Source organism: Malaclemys terrapin, chromosome 1, assembly GCF_027887155.1.
Source record: "Malaclemys terrapin pileata isolate rMalTer1 chromosome 1, rMalTer1.hap1, whole genome shotgun sequence".
Lineage (NCBI taxonomy): Eukaryota > Metazoa > Chordata > Testudines > Emydidae > Malaclemys > Malaclemys terrapin.
Window position 1 is genome coordinate 83,774,210 of NC_071505.1, and position 18,967 is coordinate 83,793,176.

Sequence of the window (18,967 nt, forward strand, 5' to 3'; positions counted from 1 at the left end):
ACCAGCCAGGCCCTGACATATGCAATCACTTGGCAGAAAGACATTATGTTAGGGAAGAAAAACACCAATTCCTCCATGGTGACAAATATTATATTATCTAGTATGAGTCATATCTACTTGTATTTTCATGAATGTCATTAATAGAAGTGGAGTACACATTTCTGTTGTTGAATTCAAATATGGTGTTTAGCATGTAGTTGCATATTAATTCGAATTATTAACTTTGCTTGTAGGTACTAGAAGACGTATTTAATTGGAGTCTACCTCCAGCTGTGGTTTCAATGTGTGATCAACAAATCATGAATAAATTAACTTTGGCCAAAATGCATTTAATCATTTGTCTTTCGGCAACAATAAATAGTATTCCTGAAAAAGTGATGAAAACAATCTATTCTGTGGATAACACTAGCTTAAAAAAGCCAAGCAGAATCATGGAGTCAAGCATAAAAAGTAATTATAATTGTCATGGAAAAGTCTGATCATCATCTGATTTTTTCTCCAGCTTGTTTCATGTATAATTTTATCATTTTTAACATTTGTGTACACATTATACTGATGCATTTTAAAGAATATTCATATTATGTCTTGTTGAAAATGTAAATATTTATTTTTTATTTTAGAAAGTTTGAACATATAAGTTTTCAATTTTTAATAGTTAAAATTTCATCTTTAAATTTTATTTAGAGTTGCCTTTCATTCTTACTTGTTTTTATAGATACATTATTGTTGGTGGATCCTATGGCTTTTTGGGCTTTATACTGTTTTAACATTTCCTTATCACTTTCTTCCAAATGAGTATCCATTTTTTCATCTTGGGAGATGAATGACTGGCTTTCTTTGATTTTCTTTGTAGTAAATTACCCCCCAGAAGATGCTCTTCAGATCACGTTCTGGTCACTTACTCATTTTCCCTTTATAGTCAGAATGCTTCACTTATTACTATTAATTATATATATTGTGGAACCTCCCAAGATATGTTGGGGCCTTCTACAAACATCAGAGATAGTCCAGGTCCCAAAGATCTTACAATGTAAAAAACTGAAGACAGAGAAATAGATACGGGAACAAACAAAATGGTCAGAATGAGGAGAAATATATGTTTTGTTTGTTCCAAGCGTTGTTGGATTTAGTTTGTTATATATAAACTATGCTTAATTGCTCTATTTTAGCTGTAGGGCTCAGTCCTTTTCCTCGTGGGGCTAGCTCTGGTGGGATTGGAGGCTTTTCCACATTTTCCCTCCCCCTACCCAAACCTCCAATCGCTAAACAGAGAGCCCTGTAGCGGCAACTGAGATGTGTGAAGTGTAAAAAGTTTGGCAGGATGGTAGAACAAATGTAGATAAGAAATATGTTTGAGAAAAATCATGATTTTCTCATGAATATTCAGTGAATAGAAAAATAAGATATATTCTTCAAATTATTGGGAATTATTTGGTCAACTCTGCTCCTTTGTAACTTGAAGTCTTTCTTGGAATTTAACTACTATCCTTTGCTTTTACAAATTTTATTTGCCAGTTAATGCAGAAGTTACAAGACCCCAGGAACAAAGCAGTATTATTGTGCAACTGGTCAGATGTAAAGACGAATTAAATATGGCTATGCTAAAGGTAATTTTGTTGTTTAGGAAACTAAACTTAGGAAACAGTTCACTGTTCATCAGATGAGATATTTCCTATGTAGCAGAAATTATACTGTGGGGACTAGATGATGTAGGGAACTGGAAATGAGTTAAAGAGTCTCTACTTTCTAGGTCACTGGGTCTAATGTGACCCAAGCACTTAGTGGCTATAGGTAGGGTCCTACCAATTTCATGGTCGTGAAAAACATGTCATGGACCGTGAAATCAGTACTCCCCCATGAAATCTGATCTCTCCTGCTGCTGGGAGCCCACGGCTCCTCGCTGCTATTCCGGCCGCACTGGGGAGGGACAGGAATTGTCCTTCTCTGCACGGCCGCTGTTGGTGGGGAGATCAGACCCACCTACAGAGGCAGCGCAGAAATGAGGGTGGTACACCCTCATTTCTACACAGCAGCAGCCCAGGAGCTGGGCTCCAGGTTTCTGTTCCACACCCCATGCTCCTGGCAACTTCCACCTCAGCACCAGGCACCAAGCTTGGGGCTTCCTCCTGCAGTGGCTCTTGCCGGGCTGGGGGATTTCCCTTCCAGTGGCTACAGCTGGGGCAGCCTGGGCTCTGGGCTTCTGCCCCCACTAGGGTTGCCAACGTTCTACTCATACAAAACCGAACACCCTTGCCCCACCCCTGCCCCACCCCTCCTCCAAGGCCAAGGCCATGCCCCACCCCTTCTCCAAGGCCCCGCCCCTGCTCACTCCATCCCCCCGTCGCTCACTCACTCTCACCCTCACTCATATGCTTATTTTCATCAGGCTGGCTCAGGGGGCTTGGGTGTAGGAGGTGGTGAGGGCTCCGGCTGCAGGTGCAGGCTCTGGGGTGGGGCCCGGGATGAGAGGTTTGGGGTGCAGGAGGAGGCTCTGGGCTGGGGGGCTAAATCCGCGGGGTTTGGAATATGGGAGTGGGCTCTGGGCTGAGGCAGTGGGTTGGGGCATAAGGGGGGGTGACAGCTCTGGCTGGGGGTGCAGGCTCTGGGGTGGGGCTGGGGATGAGGGGTTTGGGGGGTAGGAGGGTGCTCCAGGCTGGGACCGAGGAGTTTGGAGTATGGGAGGGGCTCCAGGCTGAGGCAGGGGGGTTGGGGTGTGGGAGGAGGTAGGGGCTCTGGGCTGGGGGTGCAGGTTCCGGGGTGGCACCAGAAACGAGGTGTTCAGGATGCGGGAGGGGGCTCTGGGCTGGGGCAGGCAGTTGGAGGGGGGTGAGGGGTCCGGCTGGGGGTGTGGGCTCTCGTGGGGCCAAGGATGAGGTATTTGGGGTGCAGGAGGGGGCTGAGGGGTTCGGAGTGTTAGAGGGGGCTCTGGGCTGGGGCAGGGGATGTGGGTGCAGGATGTGTGTGAGGGCTCTGGCTGAGGATGCAGACTCTGGGGTGGGGCTGGGGATGAGCGGTTTGGGGTGTTGGAGGGTGCTCCTGGCTGGGACCGAGGGGTTCGGAGGGTGGGAGGGGAAAGCAGGTCTGGGGCAGGGTGTTGGGACCTGGGAGGGGGCACGGGAGCAGTCTCTGGATGGCGCTTACCTCAAGCAGTTCCTGGAAGCAGCGGCATGTTCTCCCTCCGGCTCCTATGCGGAGTTGCGGCCAGGTGGCTCTGTGCGCTGCCCCGTCCATAGGTGCCACCCCCGCAGTTCCCATTGGCCATGGTTCGCAGCCAATAGGAGCTGTGGAGGCAGCGCTTGGCCTGGGTGCAGTGTGCAGAACCCACTGGCTGCTAGAGAGGGACATGCCAACTGCTTCCTCTCCTCCGCTGCTCATGCTGCAGCTCTGGGCGCTGAGCTAGGGGCTTCTTCCCCCGGCAGCTCCTCCCGAGGTTGCGGGCTTGTGCTCCTGCTAGCTGCAGTCAGGGCAGCCAGGGCTTGGGACTTCCGTCCCCCAGCCGCTCCAGCTGGGGCAGCCTGGGCTTGGAGCTTCCGCCCCCACAGCCACTCCAGCTGGGGCTCAGAGCAGTCTAGGCTTGGGGCTTCCCGGGCTCGAGGCTTCATCCCCATGGCTGCAGCCGGGTCTCAGGGTGCCCAGGCTTAGGGCTTCCTCCTCTGCGGCTGCTGCTGGGGCTCAGGGTGACCCGATAGGGGCTTCTTCTGGGGCTGGAGCACCCATTTTTCCTGGGGGGCCTCCAAATTGGCTGGGGACCCCGTCTTGATCTATCCCTGGCATGGACTGGCAGCTAGGAGCCTCCTCGGTTTCAACAAAGAGATTTGGGACTAACTTGAACATGAGAACTGAAATACCCATTCACCTTTAGAGGTGGTCCCTGTAGAACATGTCTGAGTTACTTTGATGGGATAATATACTGGATAAATAGACATTAATTCTCTAGAACCTTTGACAAGGCATTTAAAAAAGAAGCATTCCATTTTCATTTTGTTGTGTAGTTTAAGAAATTACAGCTCCAGGGATATGACAAAGTAAAATAAAAATTTAAAACATTTTGAATAAACTTACTGGTGCTCTTGACAGGCATTAATGCTGCCTGTCTGAATTCAGCCAAATCAATGGAAAAGCTAAAGAAATAGATAGTGAGAGAAAGTAGTCATTCTAGTGTCAGTCGACTGTTCTCTCCTTGCAAATAAATCATCCTCTACCCATGACCCTTTACCCTGGAAATCAGGCTATTGCTTATTACCTTATCTAACTGTTTATTGCTTATCTTAGATATTAAGCCTCATGCATCATGGTTTATCACAATCTCTAACCATTCAGAGGTGGGAGGGCAAATTATCCCTCATTTGCTCACTGCAGGGTTCTTACACCTACCTCTGACACAGAGACAGACTAATGGTCCAGATGAACTTTGGGTCTGATGCAGTAGGGCAATTCCTATGTTACTTAGTTGGCAACTAGAAAGTAATACTATGCTGCTCCATACTTGAAAACATGCCACGTATAATTTTTAAATGAGTTGGAAGAGTGCTCTTCTTTTTGAGATTGCAAAACACTTGAGAGGCATAATACAGGTTTGACACTTCTGATGTTTCCTTTGAGCCCTATCATACTATGGATTTTTAAGAAGAGAACCCTTTTGAGGTCATTGTGGAGTTCTGCTTAAAAACAGATGGCATGACATGTTCCTATGACTTTTAACTAAACTCTTCCTAGAGTCCTGAGGTTGACAAGTTTTAGTTTAAAGTGAAATTTCTTTCTGATCTGTTTTTTCCGTCGTCTCCTGCAGCTTTACTTAATGTGAATCTGAGGGCCTGCAAACTACTCAGGGGCTTTCAGGATATATACTGTACTCATTAATTATAATGAGGTTATATTTAAAAAATAATAGGTTTCTTCCAATATGAACAAATGCTCTTTTATTATTATATTTATAGTTGAAAATTACTGAATCCTGAACTGTAACTATGATATAAAGATAGGAATGAAAAATGTTTAACTGAATTATTTCTAATTGTATTTTATTAAGATACACAGTACTATATCTTCTGGTGTACTGTGCTTAGAGTCATAAATTACAATATTACCAGTTTAGTATGCAGTCCTACTTCCTATTCTTTGAGTTTAAAACCAGATTAAAACAATAATCTTGCTTACAGAAATAGTGCCTTGTATTCATGTTGGCCTATTTCAAAGTATGGGAAGTCCTGGACAATAACAGAGAACTTTTTAAGCAACTTTCTATTATTTGTATTATTTCTTGAAATTACATGATGTTGTGATGTTCTTCTCTTAGGGGATTTTATTGACAGAAACTGAAGAAAGGCTTAACTCTCTTGTAGCCAACATACAGAATGAATATGACGGGAAGATTTCTCACTGTTCTGCTGTAGAATTAGAGACTGTTATTGAGGCCAAGCTTCAGCTTGCAGTTATTTCTCAGCAGAGACATCAAACTGCTTTCAGGTAAATACCATCATAACCAGAATACATTGCAGCGTGCTGAATGTAAGATTAAAAACAAAAAAACAAATAAACCCAACAATCCTCTTAGCTTTCAAAGATACTCATGTATTTCAAACCTTAAAAGCTACCCGAAGTAACAACAATAATTCTCCGTCTATACCAAAAGAAGGACAGGAGACACTTGATATGATTTTAATCAGGCTGCAACTTTATTATTAGATGTCTGGAACTACCTGGCAGATAAAAGTGTACAGTGCAGGTAACTCCATGATCATTTCAATATCTACCTGGGGGCTTCTGCAAGTCTTCCCCCATTTTTTCCATCCAGGCCCCCCAACCAACCCATTGCTGAGACCTTATCACTCCCCAAGAAGTTGGGGCTTTTGCCTTTTGAGTTATGGTAGCCTGGAAATACTTTGCATTGTTCGGAGGATATGTTTCTGTGCAATATCACAGAAAAGCAATATGATTTCAAAAATGTGGTGAAAGTTGGGAAGGCTGGAAAAATACATATAACTCATATGGTGTAACTACACGTGTGACACTGTTGCTTGTAACTCTGATTCAGTAGAAAGTTGGAGACAGCTGTTACAAGGAGCACATTCTCTGGAGGATGGGCCCTATGTTTGGCTCAAGAGCATTTGTTAGAAAAGATTTCCTTACTAGATCAGTTTCCCAAACATTTTTCTGTCCTGAAAATACCTTCGTTCTTTTAACAAAATGTGGGATTTCCATCTATATCTGCAATTGTTGGAGATTCCTTTTCAGTCATAAAATATCAGTGTAGCTGATAAGTTCTCTCTTTTTCAAAGAAGCACTGTTTAATTAGAGTGTTGACAACACTCATATTTTTTCCTAATGCCCTAACTGCTACAACAAGAGATTGCGCAAGAATCTCAGCTTTTATGTTTTTTAAAAATGAAGTTTATTGCCCTTGTGGTTGCAAAGAAAATCTTGAAAATGTGACCCAAGTGCACCCTACAGGCTCAGAAATCAGAAGACAAAGAAAAAAAGGCCATCATTTATTATTTTCAACCCAATCTCATGATGTCGGGGGGGGGGGGGGGGATGGGAGGGGACTGACTGATGATTTTTCAATGCTTGGTGTTCACAGTACTGTGGTTAATAGAGCACTGGGCTTTGGGTTGCATGTATGTGCTTCTCAGTGTGCCTGTTATAGCCCCTATATATTAAAGGTTACTGGAAGTCAGTCTCTAGCAACGTTGTATGTTGGTGATGGGACAACTTCCAAATACCATGTGACTGCTTACTGGAGACTATGTAAAGGAAGTCTCTTGATTCAATTTTGGAAAGAGATAAGCCTCTCCACAGGGACTTGGCAAAAGCCTGAAGTGTAGTTACAAAGGGGTACCAAGGAAGAAGGGTGTGTCCTCTCCTTTCCTAGCATGCACAAAGTGGTACAGCCTCTATTAACAGGTTTTTCTTACTTTAAATCTTTTTGCATATGCTGTTTGTTTATAAAATTGGCCCTGAGGAAAGGGATGTGAAACTGAACTTTAGAGTTTCGGTTTTAACTTGGTTGGTGACTCTGCCCATTGGCTTACACATGCTTATGTTTCTTTGTAGTGGGTTGTGTCTCTTTGTAGAAGGACTCTTCAGTATTTCCTCCCATTTAATTGCATCTCCTGTAAATTCGGTATCAGAGAGGTAGCCGTGTTAGTTTGTATCCACAAAAACAAGGAGTCCGGTGGCACCTTAAAGACTAACAGGTTTATTTGGGCATAAGCTTTCATGGATAAAAAACCCACTTCTGCATCTGAAGAAGAGGGTTTTTTACCCACGGAAGCTTATGCCCAAATAAATCTGTTAGTCTGTAAGGTGCCACCGGACTCCTCATTGTTTTTGTACATTCAATATATGCTATAGATACACTTTTTGGTATTAAGCAAAATCTAGTCTATAACTGCTGGTTCACAATCAGAAATAGTCTAGACATCAGAAAGATTACAAGAAAGCATAAAATGGTACATAATTTTTGTTATTTAACAATATGTTCCCTATTAGTGCTGCTTTGGCTTTCTCTGCAATTCGACTTCTTCAGGATGCAAACATTTTCAGGAAGAATGTTCCACATATTCAGCTAAATATACAGCAAACAGAGCGTCGAGTATGTATTGATACAGATTCTACTTTTTAAATTATTGTTTGCTTATATGTAAAGTCTTGCATCAAAATGTCAAATTAAGCACACTGCTGAACCTCTTTTAGAAATGCTCTTGCAGTGATCACCACTAATGCATTTATCTACAGCTATTAAGCAGTGGTATCTGAGGTATTAAATTTACTTTTAGTCTTAGTATAGAAGAGGTCTGGTATATCTGATAACTCTGTACGGTTACTGTTGTTAAATGTTGACTTTTAATTGCCATCATAGTAGTTAATATGCTGTGGGAGTATTATAAATGCAATTAGGATACTTTTTCAAGTTGCACATTTTAGCATCAGCATTTCCTCTTCCGATAAACACCATAAAAAGCAAAGCAAAACAACAAAAAAGACCACCAGAGAAATATCTTGTTGTATTGGCCTAACCTCCTCCCAGTAGTTTTGCTACAGTATAAAAATCAAGGATTTTCTTTTATACTGTAAAATATAGATTTGAACTTCAAACCTCTTCACACACTTTTGGATGCTATATAATAAATACGTGATTGACTTTACTGTACGTAAATTGTATGAGCAAATGTATTGAGTGAGAGCATTTCACTGTAAGAACCTGACAGAGAAGTACACATCACCACTGAGATCTAAAATTAGTAAAGTGTCTGATCAGTTTAATTCTCAATACTTGTCTAAGGATTGACAGAACTTTGACTGAGATCTTTTATTGTCTTGACAGTCCAACATATTGTAGTTCCAGCAGTGACAATTAAAATGTATGATGGACTGCAGTAATTGTTAAGGCTCTCAACATAAAATATCTTTAAAGGAGACTGATTTCTAAGGTCAGAATCCAGCCTTGTAGCTAATTTTCATCATTGGTTGCAAATATGCAAACCATTTAAGTGAATGGGTGTTACTAAAAGCAGAATGTGAGCTGAAGTATATAATTGTGATCAGGGCCGGCTCTAGGATTTTTGCCGCCCAAAGCAAAAACAATTTTGGCTGCCCCCACCCCCCACCCCTTATTTAATTACCCCACCCCCGGCCCCGCCTCAACTCCGCCCCTTCCTCAAATCCCCAGCCCTGCCTCCTTCCCCAGGCTCTCAAGCCTAGGAGAGACGGGGAGAAGTGGCGCTGCGCCACGGCCACTCGGATTCTCCCCCTCCCTCCCAGGTTTGAGAGCCTGGGAGGGAGGCGGAGACTCCGAGTGGCCGCGGCGCGGGCGCCGCTTCTCCCCCTCCCTCCCAGGCTCTCAAGTCTGGGAGGGAGGGGGAGCAGCGGCGCGCGAAACGGCCACTCGGGATCTCCCCCTCCCTCCCAGGTTTGAGAGCCTGGAAGGGAAGGGGAGACGCCGAGTGGCCGCGGCGCGTGAAACAGCTGATTCGCGCGCCGCTGCTCCCCCTCCCTCCCAGGTTTGAGAGCCTGGGAGGGAGGGCGAGTAGCAGCGCGCGAATCAGCTGTTTCGCGCGCCGTGGCAGCAGCAGCGGAGGTGACCTAGGGCGGCCGGGGCACATTTTTGGGGGCGGCATTCTGGCGCCGGCCATGGCGCCCCTAAAAATGTGCCGCCCCAAGCACCAGCTTGTTTTGCTGGTGCCTAGAGCCAGCCCTGATTGTGATACTGGCTAAACAACAAACTCTGGCCATGCTCATCTCTTGTGTTCTGATGGCACAAGCTATTGACATCTGGACTGCAGAACCCTGTCTCAGAAAAGCTACTTGTAATGGATTGGAGGTGGTATAGAAGGTTGGCTTGGGAACCTGAACTCTCTGTGGTAGGTTTTGTTCTGGAAGACAACTGCTTGAGGTGCCTTAGACATTTGAAATGTTTGAATTAGTCTCAGGAGTAGTGGGCGGAGTGCAGATGAGGTGATCAAAAGTGTATAACAAATGCTCTTTATCACATGGTCCTTGAATTTATCACGTGCTCATCACTGGCACATATTCTACACATATTACATATTTATTTGTTCTCACATTGCCACGGTTTAATTTTCATTGTAGATTTCATTATTTCATCAGGTTTTAACTTAATAAATCATAAATTGACATCTGTAATAAAAATGATTGAGCCAAACTGAATAAACTTTTAAGTATAACTATGCTATTTTTAAAATATTTGTATTATTTTGATATATATTATAGTAACAAATACCTAAACTTAACACAAATAGTTCTGCATTGTTTGTGTTAAAGTAGTTTATTCACAGAATAACTTCTTTATTGATTTTGGACCAGGATTCTTATGTAGACAGTACTCAGCTGCCTTGCAATGTAATAGCACAAGAACATATGAACATACGTCTGTGGCTGAGATGTCGCATGGCATTAGTGACTGCACTAACAGCACAGATCCGTGGCATTGGTGATATGAAAGGTACTATTGTCTTTGCTTTAGTGTTTTCGATTGTAAGCTCTTTGGGCAGGGACCATATGTTCTTGGGTGTCTGTATAGCGCCCAGCATAATGGTCCTCTTATCCCAATCTCTACTACAGTACAAATAATAAAAACATTAATGTTAGAACTATCAGTAAACAACTGTTTATACTGAATTCAGCCAATACAGCCAAGAAAATATTCTATTTCTGAATTTGGTCTTTCCCTCTAGTTTATAAAGTATAAGCCATTAAATCAAAGAAGGCTCATTTAATGCTCATTACCTTCTGAAAAATCAAGTACGTAATAAAAAAATTGATGTGCTTTAAAGCAATTAAGTTAAATAGGCACACTTAATTTTTAAAATTTATTCCTGCTACATATCTCTATTTTGAACAAACCTCAAATACTCCTCTGCTGTGCTGACTTTATATATCTCCCATAAATGGAAATGTTCTGTTCCAGTTTCTTTTATTTCCAAGCATTTGAGCATGACAGTATAAAAATACTTTATGCCACTAATTGCACAAAATTGCTAGGGAATTTTTTTTGTACATAAGATTGTTAGTTAATATTTCATCAGTTACACAATTATGTACTGGTGTTAACTATATTGCATTATGTATAAATGTACAAATTAAAATATATGTTAAAATTATGTATTTATAATTTATATATAATTATGTGTTCTACTTCCACTCTGAAAGGTGACTGTAAAACAGGAACATTTATTGTGTCTCATTGATTCCAGACTGAATTTTTTTAGTTGTAAACTGAGCTGATGTTTTTCCTACTTGAAGTCCTACAAGCTCAACAAGGGCTCTGAAGCTGTGCTCTTTCTGGCGTGAGTATCATCTCTACTGACATAGACTGGCAGGCCAACTCTGCTCTAAATTGCACCTGTGCAGCCCCTATGAAGGTTAACCGAGTTTCAAAGTTGTAACTGACAGAAGATTTTGAAGACAATAGTGGAGTTGAGCAATTACAATAGTGTAATTGGAGAGTATCGTCAGGCTTGCAGAATCTTCATTACTTGTACTGATGCCTCAGAAGAAAAGAACCCAATTTGTGTGTGTTGGCAATGCTGATAATTTGAAAACAAACCATTTTTTTCTTGTAAATTGAACACATTTGATCTAGAAATCAGTGAAACAGAATAAACATGGAAGCCCATTATATCACTTTTATAGTCATTTTTCAGAGTGGATGCGACCTTTAAGTGTGTAAGAGAAAGGTATTGTAAAATCATTTTGATCTTATTTTTATTATTGATCCCCTTCTTTCTTTTAGAAAATGACATGACTGATTGCTCAAGTCTAATAAATGAAGTAATAATAGAAGCAGAGGCCTTCAGTGACATTGAGACACAGGCTGAAGTGATGGTGCAAGCTGTTATACTGGACCTGCAAGAAAGGCGCCCTGTGACCGGCATTAAGCTTCTTCTGCAGGTTTTAATGCGAACAAAGAACAGTTGTTAATTTTTTTTGTTTTTGCCAAATAAAACTGCTGCCAGGACAAAATAATCCTGAAATAGTTAATACCTCTTAGATAATGTGAATATAAACATACTTTTTCATTTTATTTGTGTCTTTATAAACAAACAATAACATTGGTTAAATTGGTTTATTTTATCTGTGTTTAAATAGGATATAATCAATTTACTCCAAGAAAAGCCATTTATTTCCCCTATGGCTTCTTTAACACTAGTGAAAAGTATGCTTCTGCTGGCAGACATATTGACAACACAAACAGATGAGGACACAGAGCATCACTCTTCTGCAATCGAACGATTAAACTTGTTAATTCTGGCTCACAAATTTACTATTAAACAGGTGAGGGTAGGTTGGTGATTTATGTTAGTTTCATGTGATTTGCAAACTCCTCATACTCTTCTCATTTGTGACATACTCTGGAAGCTATTTTTGCAACTCATTGGAAAGAAAGGGGGCAAATAATCCAATTTCCCTCAGATTATACAATGTACAGAATTTGCCCTTCTTACCAAATTCCTACAGACTCATCATGGGTTAGATGCAGACGTAGATAATGTGTACTTTGAATACTATCCAGTGTCATTTTGAAATGGATAAGCACTTAAGCACCCAAATCCTTATTTAGATACTGAAATAACTGGCCTGATTTTCAAGGATGTTGAGCACCCACAGCTCCCATTGAAGTCAAAGAGTGCTCCACACCTTTGAAAATCTGGCCATCTCATTAGATACCTAATTACAGATTTAGGTTCCTAACTTTTAGCACCCCAGTTTGAGAATTTTAGCCTTAGTTCTTAATCTGAGAATCACTCAAACCAGAAATCAAGTATAAAATAGCAGTAGTTAGTATTTATAGATATTCACAAAAATAAACTGTGAAGTGGTGTAAATAAAGTGATTTTACATAATAGTTTAAGCATAAATACAGTTAAAAGTCATCTAAAGGCATAACACTTGTAACAGAAGTTTATAGCAATATGCTATTTCCTTCTTTATTTGGAAGTAGACATGCCCTTCTTCATTTTCTGCCCACTCCTGATACTGGCTAACTAAAGAAGCTTTCAGATTAAATTCTCTCCTTCCTTAAGTGTAGACATGCAGAGTCTTACACTATTAAATTGTTATGTCCCCAAACCTAGATGATCAAGAATGAAATGGACCACTCTGTCCTCTTAGAATTCCTCCTGTGGAACTTGCTAACCTGAATAGTTTTACAGCCTGCATAACTGCAGTTCACAATTGCCTTGTCTCCTCCTATGTCAACAGTGCTTGCAGTTTTGGCACTTACAGAATTTATATTATTGTGAGACAGTCTCTCATTGGCTTCCAGATCTTTTCTCAAATCTGACAGTAGCAGCATTCCATCTCCAGAACTAAGGTGTCAGAGGTTCTGTTTTTTGATGACTTTCTGGTGTGAGGGAATTTTTCTTCTGGAGCCCTTATCCTGTTTCAGAGCCTAAGGCTAGGTCTACACTACCCGCCTGAATCGGCGGTTAGAAATCGATCTCTCGGGGATTGAATTATTGCGTCTCATCGGGACGTGACAATCGATCCCCGAATCGACACTCTTACTCCACCAACGGAGGTGGCAGTAAGCGCTGTCGACGGGGAGCCACGGAGGTCGATTTTGCTGCCGTCCTCACAGCGGGGTAAGTCGGCTCCGATAGATCGAATTCAGCTACGCTATTTGCATAGCTGAATTTGCATATCTTAAATTGACCCCCCCGTAGTGAAGACCTGCTCTGAGACTTCTAAACCAGATCATGAGCTCATTGGTCTTGTGTCTGTCCCAACTGGGATACAATTTGAAGTCTCAACTTAGAGGAACTTTCTTCTCAATGGAGAGGACACTCGGTGTTAATGCAGCAGTTCAGGAATATTAAGCCCTTTTTCAGTGCTCTTTCATAAAGCATAATGAAGTCAGTCAGTGGGGCTTTCGATCTGTGAGGGCAGACCCTTGTATACATTCAAAGTGCAGAATTGCAACCTGGATGTATATAAAATGGATCATATGGATTGTATTGTTGTGTATAATTTATCTTTGTAAAATATTTTTTTACTAGATTTTTACCCTTGGAGAACCAATCGAACAGTGCATAGAAGACCCTGCATTGACAAGTCCAGTGATTCCTTTGAAAAATAATTACTTGCCAGCTATCAATTTACTGGCAAAAGTCAAAATGAGAATTGGTAAGAAAAATCAAGTACATTGTTGTAGTAATGTGTCTGATGAATAGTTTAAAAATATTATCAGATTAACTGAAATAGTACCGGAGGTGTATGAATTACATCAATTTTTCATTAAGTAATGGTAAAAATGTAAGGGAAATTTTTCCTTCTGAAATCTTCAGTAGATGGATACATTCATTGCAAATAGCAAAACAACTATACAGACAAGGTACAACTATTACAACAACCATAAACATTTTAAAAATATTATTTTTACATAAACATTGTAGTTTTGTATAATGCATGTTACTGTATTCCATATAATTTGCATTCGTGTATCCATTTATTTTGCTTTTCTGAGTGTTATGTGTATAGGGTGACAAGATGGCCCGATTTTATAGGGATAGTCCCGATTTTTCAGTCTTTTTCTTATATAAGCTCCTATTACCCCCCACTCCCGTCCCGATTTTTCACATTTGCTGTCTAGTCACCCTATATGTATACAACTGCCACGTGCAATGTGTAGTTTTAAATTAATAACTTTCATTCTTTCCAAGTAGAAGTTAACAATGCCATGCTGAGTGCCATACACAGCATTTATTCTCTGAGAATTGCCCATATATATTCCAACTCCCTAATGTATGGATCCCCATGGGGAGTCATCTCAGAGAACAGTTGTTATGGTAACTAAACATTTTATTAAAAAGAATAGGAGATAATCCGGGCCAATACTCCTTCTCTCAATAAAATAAGTTATAATGTTTAATGCTGCGTGTGAGCTGTTAATGAACAAATAAATTCTGCTCCATTTGTCCAGTGTAAATAGCAGTGCATGATATTTTTTTGGCAAATCACTTGGAAATTTACTGAATATTCTCAGAAAAAAAGCTTTAAACTCTGTTTGAGGTTTAAATTAAATTAAATCATTACTGGACCTTTTTCAGTAAAAAGACAAATGTTTAAAAAGTCAGGACATTCATAGCTAAAGTTACACAAACAATATTAATCTTGTCTGCATATTCCCTCCTGCCAATTGTCTTTTGATGTTGCCCACCACTGGTGTAGTATCTGAAGCATGGTAGATTATAGATATCCATATATAGGACAAGGCAGAGTGGTCTCTTTGGCTCACAAAGATGGCTATGATATAGTTAGGGTCCCACCAAATTCACAGTCCATTTTGGTCAATTTCACGGTCATGGGATTTTAAAAATCATAAATTTCATGATTTCAGATATTTAAATCTGAAATTTCATAGTGTTGTAACTGTAGGGGTCCTGACTCAAAAGGGGGATGCGGGGAAGTTGCAAGGTTATTATAGGAGGGTCGCATTATTGCCACCCTTACTTCTGCACTGCTACTGATGGCAGTGCTGTCTTCAGAGCTGGGTAGCCAGAGAGTGGCGGCTTCTGGTCGAGAGCCCAGCTCTGAAGCAGCACTGCTGCCAGCAGCAGCACATTAGTAAGGATGGCATGGTATGGTATTGCCACCCTTACTTCTGTGCTGCTGCCTTCAGAGGCGTCGCTGGAGAGTGGTGGTTGCTGGCCGAGGGCCCAGTTCTGAAGGCAGCGCAGAAGTACGGGTGGGAGTATCATACCATGGGGGTGGGGGAAAAGATGCAATGTCATGTTTCAAATGGTATTTGATCGTTCAGCTGCCCATATGTGATGTGGGACATTGTATGTAGATCTGACTCTACAGTATGGTATTTACAGTGTGAACTGGAACCAAGATCGTGTAACTTTAATAATGATGTAATCCCAGAAGCTCCAATTCTTTTCTTTTTCTTCATAAAAGTTGTATTCCCAAAGGTGCTTGTACAAATGTTTAAAATATACAAAAATAAAGAGAAGCGTTCCAAATACAGTGACTTACCATCCATATAATTCCAGTTCACACAATATAAATCACCCAGCAAAATAATGACCTCATTTGGTCAGTTTTTACCCTTCAATCTAAACTTTTTGGAAAAGCCTAGGAGAATAGATAAGCTTTGCAGCGTTCCATGGAAAATTTCAAAAAAGCCTCTATATCTGAAGGGTGCAAAAGGGGCTTTGACATTTGGAGATTCCTGGCAGTGTTGGTTTTGTATAGATTCTGAAAATTCAAGTGAAACTAGGGAATGATTCACTGCCAGTCCTTTCAAATGTCCTCTGCAAGGTCTGGTTCCTGTGGCCCACATGAACCGAGCCACGCAGGATGGTTTGTTTACATCATATTGTGTTGAAACATCTTCACGATCTCTCAGCTCCATAGTACATCACTGAAAATATTTGTGCCATTTAGATTTTTGGAGTTTAGTACTGTAAAATAATTCTCGTTGCCGGGAAGTTATTTCCTTTTTACAGTATTTGTGTTTTTTGATAAACAATTTACCAAAGTCTGCCTAAAATGTTTTCTTTTCAGCACATGCATTAGCGCAAGAAGTAGCTTGCACATCTAAAAGAGAGAATCCATTACAATGGTTACCTGCTCTCAGTCACCTAGAAACAGCATTGGACCTTTGTAGAACATCCGCAACAAGAGAATTAGATTTGCAAGCGGAAATTCTTTTTCAGAAAGGTAAGCAAAATCTTGGTTGTGTGACATGACTATCTTTCCAACATATTTTCATGCCTGCAGTATGCCTTAAAAGAGATACATGCTCCTGACATTTCCCACATTGACAGACTGGCTAAAAATATCTCTACTGCATTTAATTATACTCAAATATATTTAACAAGAGTACAGTATATAATGACATATTTCAGAAATACAAGAGGAGTTTCATAGAATCATTAGGACTGGAACGGACCTCAAGATGTCTTCTAGTCCAGTCCCCTGCACTAAGGCAGGACTAAATATTATCTAAACAATCCCTGACAGGTATTTGTCTAACCTGTTACTAAAAACCTTCAAATATGGAGATTCTACAACCTTTCTGGGCAATCTATTCCCATGCTTAAGTACCATGACAGAAAGTTTTTCCTAATGTCCTACCTAAACTGCCTTTCCTGCAATTTAAGGCCATTGCTTCTTGTCCTATCCTCAAAGGTTAACAAGAACAATTTTTCTCCCTCCTCCTTGTAACAACTTTTTATGTACTTGAAAACTGTTCTCATATCCCCCTAAGTTTTCTCTTCTCCAGACTAAACAAATCCAATTTTTTCAATCTTTCCTCATTGGTCATATTTTCTAGGCCTTTAATCACTTTTGTTGCTCTCCTCTGTACTTTCTCCAATTTGTCCATATCTTTCTTGAAATGTGGCACACAGAACTGGACACAATACTTCCGTTGAGGCTTTATCAGTGAAGAGTAAAGTGGAAGAATTACTTTTGGTGTCTTGCTTACAACACTCCTGTTAATACATCCCAGAATGATGTTTGCTTTTTTTGCAACAGTGTTATACTGTTCACTCATATTTAACTTCTGATCCACTATGACCCCAGATCTCTTACCACAGTACTCCTTCCTAAGCAGTCATTTCTCATTTTATATGTGTGCGATTGATTGTTCCTTCCTAATTGGAGTACCTCTCATTTGTCCTTATTGAATTTCATCCTATTTACTTCAGACCAGTCTCCATTTTGCCCAGATTGTTTTGAATTTTAATCCTATCCTCCAAAGCATTTGCAACTCCTCCCAGCTTGGTTTTGTCCACAAACTTTATAAGCGTACTCTCTATGCCATTATCTAAATAGTTGATGAAGATATTGAACAGAACTGGACCCAGGACCAATCCCTTTGAGACCCCACTCAATATGCCCTTCCAGCTTGACAGTGAACTACTGATAACTACTTTCTCTAGAAATGGTTTTGCAACCAGTTATTCACCCACCTTATAGTAGCTCCATCTAGGTTGTATTTCCCTAGTTTGTTTAGGAGAAAGTTATGTGAGACAGTGTCAAAAGCCTTACTAAAGTCAAGATATATCACAACTACCGCTTTGCCTCTATCCACAAGGCTTGTCACCCTGTCAAAGAAACCTATTAGGTTGGCTTGACACATTTGTTTTTGACAGATCCATGCTGATTATTACTTATCACCTTATTATCTTCTAGGAGTTTGCAAATTGATCTCTTAGTTGTTTGCTCCATTATCTTTTCACATACTGACGTTAAGCGGACAGGTCTGAAATTCCCTGGGTTGTCCTTATTTCCCTTTTGATAGATTGACACTATATTTGCCATTTTGCAGTCCTCTGGAATCTCTCCTGTCTTCCATGATTTTTTGAAGATAATCGTTTGTTCACCTATCTAGTTTATCAGAGAGTAAGGGGAACAATCAAGAAGGATAAGGATATTGCAGAGACGCTAAATGACTTCTTTGCATCAGTTTACAGTAAAGAAAATGAGAGCATTGCGACAAATTTCAAAATGCTATGGAATTAAATAACAGTGTCCCATGTGACAGATCCAGACCAGTGGGGTACAGGAGTCTGGTGGAGGGCAAATATTCTGGTCACTGGATGAGTAGTTTTCTGTTCCCTGAGTGGCCAGAGAAGGCGCTGCACTAGAGTTATCAAGTATCAGGGGGTAGCCGTGTTAGTCTGTATCTACAAAAACAACAAGGAGTCTGGTGGCACCTTAAAGACTAACAGATTTATTTGGGCATAAGCTGAAGAAGTGAGGTTTTTACTAGAGTAATCAGGAACCTGCTAGAACCAGTTAAGGTAGGCAGGCTAATTAGGACACCTGGAGCCAATTAAGAAGAAGCTGCTAGAATCAATTAAGGCAGGCTAATCAAGGCACCTGGGTTTTAAAAGGAGCTCACTTCAGTTTGTGGTGCGAGTGTGAGGACCTGGGAGCAAGAGGTGCAAATACCTGAGAGTGAGAGGGTGTGCTGCTGGAGGACTGAGGAGCACAAGCGTTATCAGACACCAGGAGGAAGGTCCTGTGGTGAGACTAAGGAAGGTGTTTGGAGGAGGCCATGGGGAAGTAGCCCAGGGAGTTGTAGGTGTCATACAGTTGTTACAGGAGGCACTATAGACAGCTGCAGTCCACAGGGCCCTGGACTGGAACCCAGAGTAGAGGGCGGGCCCGGGCTCCCCCCAAACCTCCCAATTAACCTGGACTGTGGGTTCTTCCAGAGGGGAAGGTCTCTGGGCTGTTCCCCAACCCACATGGCAAGAAAATCCGCCAATAAGTGCAGGACCCACCAAGATAGAGGAGGAACTTTGTCACACCAATTAAATTCATTGCAGTAGGGTTCAAAGTCATATATATTGGAAAGAACAATCTGAAATATTGACATGCATTATTGGATTCTAATGACATCTAGGTGTCACTGTATTTCCAAAGTTGATTACTGTAACTATTCCACATATTTCAATACAGGGTAATACTTCAGTTCAGAATAACT

General features: G+C 41.0%; 1 protein-coding gene across 3 annotated transcripts in view; it reads left to right on the top strand.

The window, feature by feature from the left end:
- Positions 1 to 18,967, top strand: part of CFAP54 (cilia and flagella associated protein 54) — a 216,749-nt gene that overhangs the window by 154,958 nt on the left and 42,824 nt on the right. For all 3 annotated transcript variants that reach the window (XM_054028552.1, XM_054028545.1, XM_054028538.1), the window contains 9 exons: positions 234 to 450; positions 1,516 to 1,607; positions 5,297 to 5,466; positions 7,492 to 7,594; positions 9,826 to 9,964; positions 11,255 to 11,412; positions 11,611 to 11,796; positions 13,521 to 13,647; positions 16,033 to 16,188. In XM_054028552.1, coding sequence (XP_053884527.1) covers positions 234 to 450; positions 1,516 to 1,607; positions 5,297 to 5,466; positions 7,492 to 7,594; positions 9,826 to 9,964; positions 11,255 to 11,412; positions 11,611 to 11,796; positions 13,521 to 13,647; positions 16,033 to 16,188 — 1,348 coding nt within the window. The remainder of the gene's footprint in view (positions 1 to 233; positions 451 to 1,515; positions 1,608 to 5,296; positions 5,467 to 7,491; positions 7,595 to 9,825; positions 9,965 to 11,254; positions 11,413 to 11,610; positions 11,797 to 13,520; positions 13,648 to 16,032; positions 16,189 to 18,967) is intronic.